Source organism: Diadema setosum, chromosome 18 (genome assembly GCF_964275005.1).
Source record: "Diadema setosum chromosome 18, eeDiaSeto1, whole genome shotgun sequence".
Taxonomy (NCBI): domain Eukaryota; kingdom Metazoa; phylum Echinodermata; class Echinoidea; order Diadematoida; family Diadematidae; genus Diadema; species Diadema setosum.
Window position 1 is genome coordinate 3,272,885 of NC_092702.1, and position 20,350 is coordinate 3,293,234.

Here is a 20,350-nt window from a genome sequence, read left to right on the forward strand (position 1 = left end):
GTTTTCAAGATTACCCAACAAATGTGAGTCTTGTGAGAACGTGGCATGAGTAACGATGCTAACATCCACACCAATATGCTTCATTGAAACATTTTAGAATTCACTCCTGTTGTTTGTGCATTGTCACATATTATCATGCAACCAACACAAAAGGAATGCACAGTAATAGTTGTATGACACAATTTTGCTCTGGAACATGTTTTAAGTGAAATCCATTGCATGCTAAAAAAATTTAAACCAACGATTATGCTTCCTACCAATCCTACTAATCTAGCTTAGAACACAATTATATGAAACACCATAAGAGAATTACAATGTATCTATTGTTGAGTAATGAAAGACCTTGGTCTTTTGCATAAAAACATGCAATCAAACATAATGTAAGTCAGAAAATAAAACATTAAGACAGAATTGAACATTCAGAGACTAATGTTTGATTTTCTGACTTATGCTTGGTCTCAACTTTTATGCCACAGGGCCATGGTGGAATACAACCTCACTGCTCAGCATTGTTCATCTATAAAGTAGTAAGTTATTGATGAAAGCTCTTCTGTATGAATATGAAAGGATAAATTTTATCTCTTTAGGGGCATCTTAATGGCCTCTATGCAGTACATAACCTATCATGCAACAAGATTAATACAGATTCTACCTCAAAAAAAAAAAGAAAAAAAGATTGCTTTGAAAGATAACTGTGAAAGAAAATCAACATACATTGTAAATGGCATTGTCAACAAGATGATGAGAATTAACATTAACTTTTTCACCCAAAGACACCGAAATGGGAAAAAAAAATGTGCTTGATTACATAAAACAATATAATGCACCCTATATACTTTTTTTTTTCCCCTTTAATGGGATGTACACCTGGGGTCCACACAAATTATTTCAGCAATATTACCACCTATTCATTTCTTCCAAATACATGTCTTCCCATAGTAATTTTGATGAAGAAACCAATTTGACAAAGTTAACCAGAATGGAATAACAGCATCTTTTCAAACTGACTTATTCCAACATTTTCATTGTGATATACCCAGTATCACACCATCTTATGGTAGTTTAATGATCAGTAGCAGGGATCACAGAAGGGAATGGGGAGGGGCTAAGGCAAGGAGGCAGGGAAAGGGGAGGGGAAAAGTTGTAGCCCCCACCCCCCCCCCCCCCCCCCACTGTATACACATCCACTAATCACATATCCATACACACATTGAAATGTACGCAAACTTTTAGCTCTTTACAAACACGGGATTGATCCTTGACCCAAGAAAATATGTGTATAATGAACACTGACAGTTTGTGTACATGTGTACATCCCTTAACACATCTCCCCCTTTAAAAAAAAAAACCAAAACAAAACAAAACAAAAAACTGCAGGACGCCCCCCCCCCCCCCCCAGGTATATTTTTTCATACATGTGATGTATACACCCAGTTAAATGTCAAGTGCTGCATCTTGCTACCACCAACATATAAACCACTGTGGTGGCATGATGTAAATTCTTGTATGAAGGAGGGAAATCATCAATCCTCTTGGAAAACCTTATTTTATGAACACATCTAACAAGAAAAAAGGCAGTAATGTACATTCTTGAAAACGTCGGAGTTGATAAACACTGCTCAGACTAGTACAATTGTAAGAGCACATCTATGCAATGTCAATCCACTCTAATTGGATCTCAGTTATTATCATTATTATTATTATTATTATCATGATCATGTTCTTTCAACATCACCACAGTCACAGAGTCACTTTACTATTAGACATCTACTAATCCATGTGAGAAAACAATGTCAACTTTTCAAGACTTTTGAGAACACATCACTTCACTCTTGCATGAAACATTCAACACACAGTTTGTAAACAAGTAGATCTAGATACTGCTTGCAGGCCTACACTGCCTGCTACGACTGTAATCATACAGATTTTACTACCAGCCTAGGGATCCCAGCCCAGTACTAAGACGTAGATCCAAACAAACCATTCTGAATCATCTTTAATTATAGTGTCTACTACTGTACCAGCATGCACATTGGTAGTGGTACATTGTAGTTTGTACGTACACCAGACGAATATCAGACTAACATTCGTGGTACAACTGAATTAGTAGAAGGTGATCTACAGTATTAACCCATTGAGGACGAGTCCCGAGTATACTCGGGCAAGCGTCTAGGAAAATGTGTGTTAGTAGCAAAGTCAGCCTGTCCTCAACGGGATAAGCACAGCTGTGTGTATATAGACGACTCATTTTACAATCATGATCTAACAAAACATACGTATCAGATATTGGCTGTTCACTCCTGCACCCATTATTTCATGCACAGAATTATCTTCTAATCAATAACAATTAACATAGCCATAGGACCCTGTAAGCCCATTATGATGATGGGTTTTCAACTCATCCCAGTTGAATCTGAAAATGATGTTGTGTGGGAGGCTTTTCTAGGGTCTACATTTTTGATCAGTCACCCAGTGCTGGTGATGCTCGGCTCATTTTCAAATCATCTTGAAACGTCAAATGACATAACCTAGCCAACCTCCTAGCAATGGATGGCATATATCCTCAAGCACAACACCTTATCATTCCTTTGAACTTTGCAGGAGCTTTGCTTTTGAAAACCTAACGGTTTACACGAACCCTAACACCCCAATAACCAACGCTATTAACAGAGTGTGCAAGCATGCGTACGTAAAAAGGGGCGCTGGCCTAAGTCATTTTCAAATTCAACCAAGGTCAGAAGACTGCCCAACTTCTCGTGCAGTACCAAGCAGCCTACTCTCTGTGTATGGTCGAGATTACGGGAACTGGCAACAGATGTGAATCTGATTTCTTCAGAATTATCAACTACAATCAACAAGCTGCTAAATTTGTTACTCACCTATAGATGTATGTGTGGTTTCACAGTCGCCGACAGACTATCCAAAATCGACAAATTTAAGGCGTCGGGTATCACAGATCTAGCAGCAGACATACACACACAAACGGCGGCCGTGTAAAAGCACGACTCGATCGGTGATGATCGGCTGTTCGATCTTCCACCCTTACTCCCTGTCTTTGATATGCGGACGGTGCATGTGTGCGTACATACATTACGCACATTACTTTGAAACACCACTTATAGTGCTCATATTTGTCATGTTTCAGCCAAAATCATTCATTTATTCTTATCATACTTCACATTTATACATTTATGTAACTAATTGTACATTTCGTGAAGGGAGAAAAACTCGTCAGAGTAAATACAGAGACTGTCTGCACGGGTTTATTCGACAGCCCTGCACCTGATTCTCAAAGAGATGGCCATGCAGCCTGAGCTGAGACCAAATCAAAGTTTGTCGCAAGATGGCGATATACAAGTAATGTCGTACTGCCACTACTCGTATTTGAGCATGGGTAAAACCCAATATCTCGGCGCATTTCTGAAATTTCAGCAATTCTGGCTATTATGCCCACTTTTTTGAGAAATTTGACATTGCAGAACATGATTCTTGCATATCATCTATTTATTGGGGAGTGCTATTGAAGCTAGAAAAGATTTACAAGGAAATTAAAGTCAGAAGAATGCATTTATTTGTGGCCCCAAGAGTCAGGGATAGCCTATACATAGTGAAAAAAAAAAATGCCAAAAAAATATCTTGTCAATTATCTATCGATTCAAAACTTTCAAAATGTATTCTGTATACAAACTCAAAATGACACAACATATGTCACAGCCACACACGTGTGGACGTGTGGCTGTAACCTGTGTAGTGTCATTTTGAGGTCATTACTATGCACAGCCTTAGCCTCTGGAAAGATAAAATTATATCAAATATTGGTAATTTATGGCCCTTTACAGTGTAACATATACGTTACGTGATGTATGTTGCAATATATTTATCCAATGTGATATACCTAAGCTCAAAGCTGGGCTATTCTCTTTTTATTTCTCTATTGGTTATCTTCTATAAGTCACTACCTAAAAATAAAAAGGAGATATGCACATGCTTTTCTGAAAAACTACCAACTATAGCTATATGTGTTTTCTACACAGTTGCTGCTTAAAGATATGTTTTTATACCCACTCATAGAACATGGAGGAAAACATTCTACATGTAGTTTATCAGTGCTAATTATAATTGGGAATAGATTCCTTGACTACACTGTGAAATGGAATATGGTTAATCAAACAAAATATCTGACATTTTGTGCCAGTGATATATTACTTAAAAGGTGGTAACATACACTTATGTTACAGAAAAGTTGAGACTGATTTACAGATAGTGAAAACAGCACTCAAAGCAATTTAAAACATTCCATTTTGTTTTCATATCCACAATGAACAATCACATAATTACATTATAAACATTTTTTTTTAAATATATTTCAAATTCTTATTATCAATACATTGCATGGTCAAGATTTGTTTCTCTAACAACAGTTTTTTGTTTCACTTATGTCCCTCATTCAGTGGGTCAAAATATATTGTTCCTCCTTGATTTCCCTGCAACTTCTGCTTTCAACTTTAACAGCACATGGAACTGAATAGATGATTATGCAAAAATTGTGTTCTGCACTATTCAATTTCTTTGAAAAGTAGGCAAAAGTGTCAGTGACACCAAAATTTATAAATTGTGCTGAAATAGTATATAAGTTTGAACCTAGTATGTTCAGAGTCTGGTAAAGTGTACAAGTATTTGAAGAGTTTGTTTGCAAATACCGATAAGTCCATTTTTTAAGATTTTGAAGTACGGTCTCTGTCATTAAGTACAAAATAATACATTTTAAATGATATATTGGTCACTACATATAAAGGTACATTTTTGAAGTTATGGTCAAAAGAAGCAAACATTTTCTTATTATTTTCTTTATTTTTCTTGACCTTTAACCGCAAATATCTCCATTTGACAATTTTGGACTTATCGGTTTTTGCGAACAAACTCTTCATTTGCATTTCCCTGTGTAGAGAATGTTAGTTTGTCGGTTTCGTTTCACTTACCTTCCTGTTTTTCAACAAATCTTCATGAAATTTGTGGTGATACACTCTGTGTGTTTCTTAATTGAAAAGGACATTCCACACAATTTATCTTATTTTACATTATGCAGTGTAATTGATAGTGCAATGTATATAGACTTGTGAAATATATTGTGGTCCATGAGCAAATAAACTAATATTCTGAAAACCCCCAAACATATTATTACATTAGAAAACAAAGATGATAACATAGGAGGGTTCATATATTTCAGTATTGTGGCAATGTAATTCCATTACAATACCACTTCACCTTTGTAAAATATATGCATGCTTTCCTCTTTTGTTCTGCTTCCATTAGCACCCAACCAATTATCATTTATTCTTATCTGAAGCTGCTGTGATTATCGCTGTTCACTGTGATTTGTTATATGAATTTTGAAAACACTCTTATTCCTAATTATCCCAAGCACTATAAATTCTGCACTCTGTACCAGAACCCAGTATAGCCAATTTACAGATGTCCACATGCTAAAGTCTGACAATCATCTGACGGAAATTTCCTATAAGAGAATGTCTCTTTAATTGCTTCACTAATAACCAGACATGCTTGGGGAAGGCTACTGTATGAACTTTGACCTTTGCTCAGGCAAATTCATTAAAGTCGCATAATTTACGTTTAGGGATTATTACTATGAGCCCTCTTTGAAGAAGATTGTGCAGAGAATTCATCTTTTTCCAAGCAATCCATCTTGTGTGTGCTTGGTGTTAAATTGTGCTATACCTTGTGTGTAATTGGTGATATGTGCTTGGTGATAAATTGTCATAAATTTTGATATATTTCAAAAGACACCATGATGTTAATGACTTATGAAATCCATAAGATAAACATTGCATTTGACCTATGTGAAAAAACCAAACAAACAAACATTCAGTTATTCAAATTCATGATTTTACGTCGATGTAGGGCAATTTGTCAATCAGTTGCAAAACATGCAGTTGCCAGACAGGTTGGATGACTTCAAGAATAGATATGGGCTTCTTCACTTAATATGTTTCTTTAAGTTGAAATCTTGACTTTTGATTTCATAAACCAAAGGGTGCAGGGTGATGAAAGCAGAGGAACAGAGGAACTGAAAGAAACAACAAGAAATGAACAATGAAGAAAGTGAAGAAGAAGAAGAAGAAGAAGAAGAAGAAGAAGAAGAAGAAGAAGAAGAAGAAGAAGAAGAAGAAAAAAGACGATAATGAAGAAGAAAAAGCAAAGAATGAGGAAGAGGAATTAAAGTAAGAGGCAGAAGATGAAGAATGAAACAAAAGAGAAGAAAAAGCTGCTGGACATTCAAGAGGAGGAGGAGGAAAAACGGGGAAGAAGAGAAAAGGTAACTCTTCTCTGAAAATGAGAAGAAAAAATTGAGAGAGGATGGAATGAATGGAAACTCCCTTAACCCCATATATTATAAAAACAAATGATTAAAGACAAATAAAATCAACCGTTAAAGAAATCTTCTGACACATTACGATTACTTGCTGTCATACAAAAAAGAAGAGGGAATTCATTTGCATGGTGTGCAATCATCATGGAAGGAGTAAGTCCTTTACAACCAATTTCCTGCCACTAAATTGTAACGTTAATGGGCAAACATTATATGTACAGTTGAACCTCTATTATCCGGCCTCCCTTTATCCGGATCTCTCTATTATACGGACGCAATCTCGCCGTGATTTTCTTTTCTTTTTTTTTATTAATTACGGGAGGAAAGGGGGATTCCCAACTCCTTGAGAACTCCTACACAAACACACATGAATTACATATACATTTCTTAATAATTATTTAGGTAAATCATCCCAAGAATTTATAAAAGAAAATGATTTCATTCTTGCAAACACGAACCTCTATTTTGGGGTCTGTTACTGAGTGTAACAATAAAAAGGTTGCAGTATACACATTACTACATGTGGTACTACAATGGGCTACATCAGTACATGTGTATATACATGTACATGTATAAAGCATTGAGTCTCCCGTATCCGGCCAAATCCCTTATCCGCATGAGCCCCGGTCCCGACTTGTCCGGATACGAGAGGTTCAACTGTATATCCATATGGGTTCACTATGATTGAGTCCTTATGTATGTATAACAGTGTTTTCATTATAACACTTTGCCTTTTCTTTGATATTATATTTGTCTGTATTCCGTAGGGGTCTACATTTTACAAGCAGTGCTTCTTAGTAGTCCCCTCCACATTTGTGATTATATCAAAATGTCATGATATTTGTTGTGTGTGTAATATAATAATAATATAAATAATAAAAATATAATAATATAATATTGAAGCAAAGAGGGGAAAACTGACCAGAAACAAATAATAAATTATAAATAACTTTGCTCAAAGTTTTCACCATTTATTATTTGTTTCTGGTCAATTTTCCCTCTCTTTATTTCAATGTACATATATATATATATATACATATATATATATATATGATATATTGTCCACTATGTGGAATATGAATAAACTTCAACATCCCTGCCGATAGTATGTGGTTGCAACTAACAGCAATGATTCATAAAAATGTTGAAAACTTTAAGATTACCAAACTGTCTTAATTCAGGTTCGATTTCAATGTAACATCAACCATTCTGTGCATCTATTTTTTCTCTTTCCACTATAGCAAACTTCAAACATGGAGGGCAATTGCACTTTAATTCCATATCCGTACAATCTAATAGTAATGTATTGTCACAATGGACATGACTTTCCTGTTAGTCATTTTGATGTACTGAATAATGAGGAATGTTCGCATGCATCTTGATTTTGCTAATTTTGTGAGAGCCGAGTTTCACAAAAGTAAAATGCGTGCTAAAGATCTTGTCCACACTACTGTAAAAGTGGACATTTTTTTTTTCTTTGTGTGTGTGTGTGTGTGTGCTTTTTCTTCTTCTGTTAGGCATTGTCATTATATTGTATTTGCACTGTATTGTAATGTACTATTTATTTGTACCTTTTCTATTTTCTTAAGAGAGAGCAGAAAGCGCTTTGAGTAGTTTGTAACTGGACATAGCGCTTTATAAGAAATTATATGTAATATATAATATATATAATTTTCGCGGTGTTCAAATTTTTGCGCATTTCGCGCAACCAGAAACTAGCGCGGAAATAAAAAGCACGCGAATATTTTTGCTTGCCATATGTTCCTGTGCGTGATGTCTTGATTCCGCGGAATAAAAACACGCGAAACTCTTCTCACCCGGCCGAACGCGAAAAATAAATTGCGCGAAAATATCCACTTTTACAGTATATGCATTGAATGTTAGAGGCAACTCATGAAAATTTCATGCTGCAAATAAGGCCGTCGGCTCCTATTCCCGAAAATTTTATGCCATGAAAATATTGTGTTTAACAGTAATCAAATCAAAGTGGCTAAAAGCGCAGTCCTCTGTGAATGACGGGACACAATAAATACATCTTCTTGTCAAATTAAGGACTTTGAAGAAAGGAACTGTAAGAGATTGAGTGAAAACAAAGATGATCATGAAGTAAACTGGATGTGGAAATTAAGGATAAAGTAATATCTGAATACACATTTATTTGGTTGTGTGATTGTGTGTATGTGTGTGTGTGTGTGTGTGTGTGTGTGTGAGTGTTCTTGCAAACTATGGTTCAATTGCGGATATTGTAGTGTTTCACTCCACATAACAGTGGATACATTTCACACCAGACATATGCCCGTTTGTTCAGAGTATATTTTAAAACAGATTACAAAGCGCCCTCTTAAGGCCTAAGGGGTACCCTAGGGGTATATAATGCACACACCTACCTGTTCTGCATAATAATTTAGGACCTGTATGTTGGCAAAAAGTTTTCACACCGTTCAAATGGGGAAATTTGAAAATTTTTACATGCATCCTTGATTGTTGTGTATGCACCTATGCACTACATGAAGCCTGATTTTTTACCTACTAAACTATAATTCAAGTATTCTTTTTGAAAAAAAAGTTACCTTGGTTACCTTGAGCAAACTATCGCGTCCCCAGTTGAACCATCTTACGGCAATGTGTGTGTGTGTGTGTCTAATCAGCAGTTTAAAAAAATGAAGAAAAAAATGAAAAAAAAGCCAATTTTTCTCACTCTGTGGGGCTAGACGGGTTGATGATTTTCCAAGATGGCCATTTTTCAAAACTGTATGTTAGTTGGATGTATGTTCTTATATTTTCTTTACCATTTTCCTGTTCAACAGCTTTACTGTGGGTAAAAGGAAGAAAAAAAAAAAAAAGGTACACATTCCTACACAAATATACACATACATACACACATACATACATACATACACACCTCATTCATACATACAGTCATACTAATATACATACATACAGTCATACATCCATATGCACATACATATATACATACATACATACATACATACATGCATACATACATGTCTGGTAGTAATGCCATGATGTTAGATATCAGTAGGCACAAATGAACAGAAAGAAGCAGTCTTGATGCCTGGACTTTCTTGTTAAATTTGGATTTAATTTAGCTTTTTATACATGCTGATAATGAAGGCGTCTTTACATACCACCAGCTATTAAAACACATCATAATCTGTTCAAAACCAGACTCCCATGTTTACACTGTGTGCCTATCACATCAGAGAGACACAATGGAACTCCCTGTTTGAAACACTATCAACGTCTTGTGAGTTTTGCAAAAGTTTATGAGTTTTTTTCTCCCTTTTTTTAAGACACAAAAAAGAAATCAAACAAATATTATTGCACAAAAATAAAACAGCGTGTCAGTAAGTGCTGTGTGTGGATCACAATGGTGTGTATTTAGCTGCAATAAGAAAATAAAATCACAATATTGGAGTCTTTATACAGGAAAGTTGGGTCATTGAAACTGGGTGTCTAATTTTGCTGTGGATGGTAGTAAGAAAAAAAACAGAGTGATACTATGGTGTCAAAGATTTCCTCAAGTACACGATTCAAAGAATACAGGAATCATTCATAACTTTCTCCTTACTTGTACGAAAATAACAGCTGTTTTCTATAACATTGCATAATCAAACAGTTGTTAGCAATAAATCACTCCCTTCAAAACACTGCATTTACAATCACTTTACAAGATAGGCGACAGCATCAGAGTTGAATTGCTCACAAGCTATTATATAGTCGGATGGGCAAATGCTGGAGTGTGAGGATGCGTGAACCGCTCTGCATAAAAACAAGGTTGTTGCGTGTAAATGTGCAGAGGTGTGCTTAATAAACATGATCATGTGATTCCAATCCAATTATCTTGACACCCCGGTGTGTGGGAGGGGGTACCCTTACCGAATCATGACTATGACAATCACTATCAAAAGACTAATCACAAAATATCACAGTCACTGTGAAGTGCAGTCATCCATTGAACATCACTGTACACATGGAAAATGAAATCAAAGGCTTTAAACTAAGAGGAATAACTGCTTCTGTACACATGAGCAAGCACAAATTGTTAACATGATGGCTCATCAGGGGCCCGTTTCATAAAACTTGTCATCAGTGACAAGTTGTCATAGATGTGACAAGCTACTGAAATCCTTGCATCTGATTGGCTGAGAGCAAATTTGTCATAGAAATGTGGCATTTGTCACTGATAACAAGTTTTATGAAACGGGCCCCAGATTACTACAAATGTGGACCACATGAGCACTGCACACAAGGATTATTGTCATCATACATGGTGAGCAGAGAATAGGTGGAAAATGAAACTGAGATACCTCAGGAACACAAAGATTGGTCCCCCTTCACACAAGCAAGGTTTCATGTTTTAATATGCAGCTCTCCATGACTCGAAGTGAAACTCTATCCTGCTTAATAAGATGTAGCAGTGATGATTACAAGGAAATATCTCAATCCGCTTACTTTAATCCTCATACTGATCTGTCTCTTTAACTACCACTATTTCCATCGACAGGCTTTGTGTATGACACCATAATGTGAATCCACACAAGCTTTCGCATCTTCACTTTCACCGGCTGAACATTTAAACAATTTTACCGAATTTTCTATTGGAGTGTCAGAAAATGACCGCGGACGATAATGCATTACATGCTCACAGGTATATACACACACACCGACACTCACACACACTATATTCTTGTCCATTCATCTCGAACCACCCCTTAAAGGAGAATGAAACACAAATATATATATGGATTGATTGACTGCAGCAATGTTAGTAGAACTCATCAGTGAAGTTTGAGGAAAATCAGACAATCCGTTCAAAACTTATACATTTTCAAAGTTTTAGTGCTGCCATTGCTGGATGAGAAGGCTACAAGAGTTTGTGACATTACTACAGGACAATATTTGATTTAACAGTTTCAATTAAACATATTTTAACTTTTCTAACATAATAAAAGAGCACTTGCTTTAACCTCTTTCAGAAATCAGGGGAATAACAACAAGGGAATGTGTACTTTTCATTAAAAAATGAAATGTGTGGATGAATTTTTGAAATGAAACCATATGGTCATCATGCTGGGGGGGGGGGGGGGGGGGCTGGAAAAAGGGTAAGAATTTTCATATTGCCTGACAGACAATAATAGAAATTTGGTTTAAAAAGATTAGACATTATGATGACGGATCAATTGTGCGAACTGGATGCCCATGTACAAAATAGGAGAGAATTACAGTTCATTAGAGGTGTCAGGTAATCTGGGTTTCTGCCGTTGCAGTCACATCCTAAACCAAATTTTCATTAGTAATCCAAACTGTCAAAATCAGGCAGCACTGGGAAAACAGAAAAAAATGAACAAAACAATAGCAATGTATAAAGCCTCCCAAACAGGGCTAGGACAGTAACTATACAAGTGACTTAGTTTCATGTGTTACCATCATGTCATGTTAGTATCAAGCATCACACAAACCAAAACACACGCATACAAACACACACACAAACACTCAACTAAAAGCTACGAGAGCCTTAAAAAATGGTGAGTACCGGTTCCCCGACACTATGGTTTAAAAAATTCCGGTGAAATTCAAACACGATTTAACAAACGGAACATCAATTCTATATGAAGTCATGAAATCAGAAGTCTGCCTCACAAGTTCGAAAATCAATGGCAATGAACACAAAATATATGATGTTGTGAGTTAGTAATGAATCATTCAAATTTTGCTAAACCATTGTAACACAAAACACCCCCCTTCATATTTCAGTATACCAATGCAATGGCAACATCACATGCAATCAATGTGTTATCAAACCAAAGTATGTGCTACGGAAACATTGCTTGGTCCCATACATTTACAGTGGTGTTGGATTAGAAAGTACACAGATAAAAGTAAATACTTTCGCTGCACCTTGAGGACCAAAATACTACTCCTGACTAAGGAATGAGTCTCTCAAGTTTTCTGGAAAATTCATCAAGATAAAGTAACCATCACTTTATCAGCTCTACATCCAACTTTGCCATTTCTCTTACCTTGTTATAAACACATAATGGTAATCACATTTGAATGATTACATTTTCATTTAATTTTTCAATACCACTGGCTGCAGAGTTTCTAGAAGTGTGCATCAGTCCTTTTTTCATCACAAAATTTGATTTAGATGCCATTTGAATTACAAATGCTCTGTAGCCCCCATTTCTCTTCACGTGATTGCAAAAACACACCATCATAATTGACTCAGATTAAGAGCAAAATGCCATGTACAGATGTTAAGTGAGCTTACTCACGGACAATACATGACAATAATTCACAATTTTCCTGAATCGGACTGTCTTCTAAGCTACAAGCGAAATCACAGACAGCCTTAATGAAGACAATGGAATCTCCGTACTGCATATATATATGTATATGACAAAACCTTCCCACGATGCCTTGCTTAAATGACAATTGGGACATTTCTTTGTGTTTCTTTTTCTCAGACTTGAACTTCCTCTGTATACAGCTAACAGTATACACGCCCTTCATCCTGGAGCATTTTGCAAGATTTTTCTTCTCGGCAAACCACAGATGTCTCAAGAAAAAAAAATGCATCCAACACTTCCAAAACTTTGCCTCTTACTAAAGCCATGGTAAAACAAACAACAACAACACAAAAGCCTGTCTGTTTGTGTGTGTGTGTGTGTGTGTTTGTGTATTTCAATGAACGCAAGCACATATAACCAGAAGAAACCTCGTCTGCACATATTTTCAAGACTGAGAGAATGGTAAAGATTGTAGAAGCGTTGCATTTGACTTGGACTACACATAGAATTGTGAAAGGGGTCTAGGGCAACTGGCAATTACCTCCTGGGCACCCCCCCCCACCCTTCCCCTGACCCTAACCCTAATCTTTACTCTAACCTTATAACTAACCAGCATTTAGCTGGTGGGTGATTGCCCTCAGGGGGTAACTGCCCTGATACGTGGAGAAAGGCAATATGATCTCCAAAATGACAGTAGACTGGAATTCTTGACATTTTTCTCACATGATGAAACCATTCCCCAGCTAGATATATATTGAAAAAGTTCGAATGTTACGCTGCTAAATGTAAAAGATAGTTTGAAATTGTCATCTGAATTGTTGAATGTCCCTAGCAGCCCATACAGAGAGAAAAAAACACACAAACTAATTTTATAACCTGAATATGCCTGTTTGTTTGGCACTATTTGTAATCAAGCACAAAAAAGCAAGGACAGAAACACTACTTTCCATATATTCTGCTTTTTAAAAAAGAAGAAGAAAAAAAAAAATCACCCCCAAAACATAAAAGATTGGGCAGAATGCAATAAAAAAGAATTACACACAAAATAACAAAAATAATTCACTTGATATTCTGCAGTGCGTTTCAAGACTCTTATCAGTGTATTTTCTTGCATGTCATTATTCTAGATACAAAAGGAGCAGTCAACATTTGATACAACCCTGTTTTCACAAAAGTACATCATGCCAAAGTCTAAAATACTGTAAATCAATGGCAGAGTACCTTAAAGCCTCAAAGAATCAACAGCTAAGGAGAGTGCTCTACACTTGGTGTACATCGTTGTCATGGAAATTGGTGAAAATCCATTGAAACAGCAAATTTACATACATCACCTTACATGACCTCTCTTGTAAAAGACTCCATAGTCTAACACAAAAGAAAACCAACCAACCATCAAAAAAAATAAAAAATACACCAACTGGCAGCTTGCAGCCAGCAGATGGTCATTGGCAAAAAAAGAAAGAAAAAGAAGTGATGCTACAAATACATTTCTTCACAAGAAAACTGGGAAAACAAATTGTGGAAGACATTACGCTAACAAAAGAAATGCATAATAGCTCCTGAAATCATCAGGGGCATAATTTCGAGAGTCAACTATATTCAAATTAAAGACGGAAAAAGTCATCCACGCACAAGTGAAGCACAATCTGCATGCCAATGATTTTTTTTTTTTTTTTTTATGATGGAAAATGCTCACAAGGTTGAAATATACCTTCAGACATGCCATCCCTTGCAAAAAAAAAAAAAAAATGTAAAGTTTATAAAGTGAAGACGGAAGCCGTCTTCCGTAGAAATCTTTCTTCCACAAGATGTCCATGATCCCTCAAATGATTTTTTTTTTTTTTTTTTTTGAAACACTGACTCTTTTTCCGACTTACGTGACAGAAAAGTATCCTTGGATATTGACACAGTCTTTTGGTCAGAACCCGACTTTAGACCAGTGCAGAACATTTAAAAAAACAAACAAACAAACAAACAAACAAACAGATTTTAGGACTCTTTTTAACACACAACAGTTGTCTGACAAAGGCTGTCAAGCATGCTTCCACACCTGTACAGCTTTAGCACTTAGCTTACGGAAAATATTGTGCTGAATCAACTGCAGTGCAAAGTAGACTGCCTTGTGACCTGCTACAGGACAAATGACAACTTACAGCAAACATCAATCTGAACTGTACTCGATTCACAAATCTCACTACTACAACCAATACAGTGCTCTTGTCCTTTCACCCAGGACAAAATCTGTTCTTTCAAGTGTTAAAGCGTCATCAGTTCTATAGCACAATGCCATGTACATTGTAATTGCACAATTTCTAGATATTTTGAAATCTCTATTTCAAAATAGCATTTTTTTTAACATGAGCTGGTACAAAAGGGTATTATGCCTGAAGTTGACTTGAGAAAGAGTGTGTGGAACACACACTACACTGCATCATAATATAAAGACTTGATTCTGTTCATCAGCAATGCCTGAAAGTAGTGTAAGTGTGCAAACTGATTGACCCTGTTGCTATGCAACATGTGACCCCTCTGAATTGAGGCCAAAAATTACTTGTTAAGTGAGGTATGCTCCCAATCTGGTATGGTACGGTACGGAACGGATTGGCCCGCTTTTGAGTAATCGAACATAGCCTTTCTTTGCTGCAGGGCTCATTGGATGTCAATTCATGTATAATCTGAAGGGAGATTTATCAGTTCAACATCAGGATTAAAGGAACACCTGTATTATGGTTGATGCTGTAATGGGTAAACAAACACAGAGCTTGGGATATAATAATACTGCTATACTCTTTAACTGATCATAACACTTGTCTTCCCATGTTCCTGCAACTTCAGTGAATTACACAAACGTTAATTAATGTGGCAGCAATAACCAATTTACGGTATTCAAAAACATATCACTTTATTTAGACCTGGCACAACTTCGCATGTACACCCCCAGTATCACTCTCTCCCGCTAAAACAAACCCAATTCTCTCGATCTCCTCTTCTGCACCTTCCTTTCTACCATCACATCTCATTAGATACAAATTTACAAATAAATAATAAAAAAAATCACCTATCACTACATTATCTACCGACAGAGCAATGTTTCTCTGAAAAGGCTGAAGCAAAAAAAGTGCATTAGAAAATGCAATGAATTTACACTGACTGCTCTGAATATAACTTAGAAAAAAAAATCATCTTTTTGCTTGGGGACATCTAAGTGTCTCTGCCTTGCAATATCTTAAATACATATATTTACACAAATTGACTATATATCTAAAAAAAAAAACATGATTTAGCACCAAATTACAAGTTGTCTTTTTTTGTTTGCACTATGATACACTCTCATTTCATATCTATACCCTTGGGTGTGTACTACATACATGCACTCTGACAATAGGAAATGTACAAATCATACCAAATGATGATACTAGAGTAAAGTACACATGGCTGGAATATGGAGCAATACGCTTACAACCCACTTAGGAATAGTCCCACATATACTTGGGTTGGAGTTTACAAAGAATGAGAGTTAAAAAAAAAAATAACCCAGAACATAGCACTACGCTGGCCTTGCAATCATATAATGTCACTTCCAATGGGTTCACAAATGAAGAAGGAATATAAATACAAACAATCATACGAACAAAGAGATACACGATATGTAGCAAAGGAATAGCACAAACTGAAGAATCAAAATGAAGTTTCTTTGAGTCAGGGTTCAATATGATTTGGACATAACACACCATTGCCTTTAATAAGGGTTCCCACTCGTTGTCATACTGTTTTTACTTGCTGTGATTTCAGAAATATGCCTTAATGAAAGAAACAATGATTACCCCCCGTCCCCCCTCCCCCCCTCCCCCCACCACCACTAAATATCGTATGTGAATGATTAAGCAGTAGTCCCACACATATGGAACCCAAGTACTGCTGGAAGTTTTCAACAGCAGTTTCAATGTGCCATGCATATGATATCTCTCCGGCTGTCGCTATCTACACCAACATGAACGGTGACCATCTTCATATATAACACAACAGGTTGTGAGAGTACGAGGGAATGTAACATGGGCAATCAATGGACATACCACGATTTCCCGCGCTGCCTTTTGAGATATCATACTTCATGAAACAAACTGCACAACAATGTGTTTTTTAGTGCCTTCCATAAGCTTTGCCCCTTCTGCACTCACCTGACTGTATGAAACGAAGTATTTTACTTTTATTTTCAGGGGCAAACTGCGAATATATTTAATAAACTGGTAACAGGAATTCCATCTCTGCATCGCCACTACTACCAAGATGTAAACTCAGGATACCACTATCATGGAAACCAGATGACTGCATCACTATGATTAGGGTAGCTATGGAAACCGCCATTCTCCAGAGATTCTCAGTTTTCCTGATCGTCACTTGTAACACAGAGCAGACAAATATTCTTCAATTGGACAAAAGCACATGGAAGAGGTTACAACATGGCTCAAAGCTCTGTAACTACATACGGGAACATGCGCCCACACACAGCACGCACAAAACGGTCAAACGTAAGATGTACAAGCGCCGAGAATTGTCGATGTCATTAAATTTGGCTTACACAATCTCCAAACTCCAAAGAAAACACAACACATTCTGCAAATTTCTATCGATAGTGACTTCAAGAAGAAAGTTTCAAAAGTCACTCGTCATTATCATGATATGCGTAGTTGAAGTCTTGATACGCTAAATAGAAAAATTTGTCTGTTTTCCCATGTGACAGTTTTCATTGGTACGCATGACCTCAAACTTGGAATTCATGAGGGGATTGGGTGGTTGCACGAGCTAATTATTAAACAGACTATGCGAAGAAAGAGAGAGTAAAGGTAGGGGAGGGGGATGGGGAGGGTGGACGGGGGTGAGGGAACTGGGGGAAAAAAGCGTTCCCAGGATTCTTTGGTAGTTCATCTCAGACACCACTTGTGTTTCTTGGTCCTGATGTCGTTGCCCTTCTTGAGTTCGGCCAAGCACTTCTCAAAGTAGTCTGCCTCCTCCAGGTAGTAGGTCGGCGGCCAGCGCTGGCGCTCGATCTCCTTGCGGTACTCCGGGGCGAGCTCCTTGAAGAGTTTCGGCCGGCTCTTGTGGACGTCGATGAAGCGGATGGTCATGTAGTGGATGCACCAGCTGTGCAGCTGGTGTGCGTTGTGCAACTGGAATGAAAGCGAAATATTCATGAAAGACAAAGAAGGTAGATTGGTTATTCTGCTTCATCTCATAACACCGGTGGCTATGATGCATTCATTCTTGGAAAGCGAGACTAAACAAGCGATCAAAGACTTCAACAAACATAATATGCTTCATTTGTTTTTATGCTTGATGCAGTTTCCCCCATCTCTAAGAGACTAAGCAGGCTTGCTCCTATGGCAGTATGATTTCTCTTTCGGTACTAGACTTTATCTCCTTTTTTTTTTTTTTTTTAATTCTTCTGGGATCATCCTATCTCTTCAAGTGTGAATTATTTTCGTTCACATCCTTATCAAAATAGTAACAGCAAAAAAAAGGTTCTATTCACATACAGCACTTTGGTTAGTTTTAATAGCCTATAAATTGTATTCCTGTTTACATTACGCTGGAGATGACAGGAAACCTCTTCAAAATGACAATAAGATGGCATACCATGACAGGCGAGGTAAATAATCCAACATCACTGGACAAAGAGACAGAAACTCTCATAGTATCATGTGCGTGATCATAATTCTGTCAGGATAGCACATCCAGTTTGAACAGAATGAAATGACAAGGTAAAATATTCAGGTCACTTCACAGCTGAACTCCACGGAAAACTATTAACCCAATGTGCAGTCCCAATCATTCATATGATATTGGGTGCCATCACGGGTTTAAGCCGCATTCTTTATATGATTGTCAATGTCCTGATTCAAAAGGGTTGATCTCTATAATCTAGTCAACCTATCAGTGACACTTAAGAAAACTATTAACACAACATGTAGTCCCAATCATTCAATATAATGTCGGGTGCCACCAGGAGTTGAAGCCTCACGCCTTGTATGACTTCCAATGTCCCAATAACGTAAACCTAGAGGCCAGTCTCTTTAATCCACAGTCAACCAATCAAAGACATTTTAGAAATCTACTAACCCAACATGTAGTCCCAATCATTCAATATGATTTGGGTGCCATCATGTATTGAAGTCCTATTCCTCATATGACTACCAATATCCTAGGCTGCATTAGAACACTCAAAAGCGAACCAAATGATGCCACATCGTACCAAACTTTACCGTGCCAGATTTTGAGCATTCAGGCGCTCTGTAGAGAAAGCGTACCACATGATTTATGTTTGGACTCGAGTCAGAGGGGTCGTACGTTTTGAAGCAACAGGGTCATGCACCTGGCATGCTTACACTTCATACAGGTGTCCCAAACAAAGAGAATTAACTTTTTGCATTGTGACGTAGAGCATGTTACATGCATTCTGCTAATGCCAACTTCTGGGTACAGTGTGGTACGCTATTGGAGCACATCAGGGAAGTGGTCCACTTTTGGCTCGGTATGGCATGGTGAGGGTACATTTTGGAGTGTTCGAGCACTCCTCTGACATGGGTATGGTATGGTACGGTACACTCCAGGAGAGCACCCCCCCTATAGTCAACGAATCAATGACACTCACCTTGGCTACCTGTAGAACACTGACGACCATCTCGTCCAGGACCTCCTGTGTTTCCATGCTGGACTGGAGCTCATGGACAACACTCAGCTCACACAGGGCGATCAGGTGGGGCAAGCACAGGAAGTTGGCAAGTTCTAAGAGGGCCAGGGCATCGGCGAGGCTCTCAATGTGGCACTGGTCTGTGTACAGGTACTCCAGGAACAGCTCAAATGTGGACTTCTTGAAGGTCTTCATCGACACCTTGGTGACGATTACAGGAAGAGCAAGAGGAAAATAAGTCATACTTTTATGATAACTGTTCAAACCACTACACTTCAACGGTTCTTATGTGAGGAAGGATCTTACCCTCTCTTTCTCAAAAAAAAGAGAAAAAAAAATACACACTATAAATGAATAGTCACAACTTCCTTGCAGAAGGTTATCATGCAAGTGCAAAGACTTTCACTACCATTCACAGCAAATCAAACCATCATTCTCTTCCATCTGTTACTCGAGATCTTTTTAATTTTTGAAACTTCCCTGTTCATCTATCATTACAAGCATTCATTCCACTCATTTTTCTACCTAGCCATCCATCATCCATTCATCCTTCCATTTGCCAATCCTTCCATCCTTCCATCAACCCCTTCTTCCCTACTTTTCCCACATCATCTCACCTCTGATGGGCTCTCCTTCAAACACTCCTTCCATTGATTTTCTACCTGGCCAGCCTTCCATCCCTCCTTCCATCAAACCATCCTTCCCTCTGCTCCCCCATCATCTCACCTCTGATGGGCTCTCCTTCAAACACTCCTTTCACATCTGGTCTACATCTTTCTCCCTCCATCCATCCATCCATCCTTCTATCCTTCTATCAACCCAGTCTTCCTTGCTCTCCTCCATCATCTCACCTCTGATGGACTCTCCTTCAAACATTTTCACTCTTCTACCTCTCCATCCATCAACCCATCCTTAGATCTTACTATCAAGCCATCCTCTCCTACTCGCCTCCATCATCTC

The 20,350-nt window shown here is 37.5% G+C and overlaps 2 protein-coding genes across 4 annotated transcripts in view; both read right to left on the reverse strand.

The window, feature by feature from the left end:
- LOC140241338 (gamma-adducin-like) overlaps positions 1-3,037 on the reverse strand; it is a 111,285-nt gene extending 108,248 nt beyond the window's left edge. For all 3 annotated transcript variants that reach the window (XM_072321069.1, XM_072321070.1, XM_072321067.1), the window contains exon 1: positions 2,880-3,037. The gene's annotated coding sequence lies outside the window, so the exon portion shown is untranslated. The remainder of the gene's footprint in view (positions 1-2,879) is intronic.
- A 13,887-nt stretch (positions 3,038-16,924) lies between these two features.
- Positions 16,925-20,350, reverse strand: part of LOC140241655 (rho-related BTB domain-containing protein 1-like) — an 83,999-nt gene continuing 80,573 nt past the window's right edge. Inside the window, exons 10-11 of the mRNA XM_072321398.1 lie at positions 19,352-19,591; positions 16,925-17,870 (exon numbers count right to left, since the gene is read on the reverse strand). Coding sequence (XP_072177499.1) covers positions 17,625-17,870; positions 19,352-19,591 — 486 coding nt within the window. The 3' untranslated portion in view covers positions 16,925-17,624. The remainder of the gene's footprint in view (positions 17,871-19,351; positions 19,592-20,350) is intronic.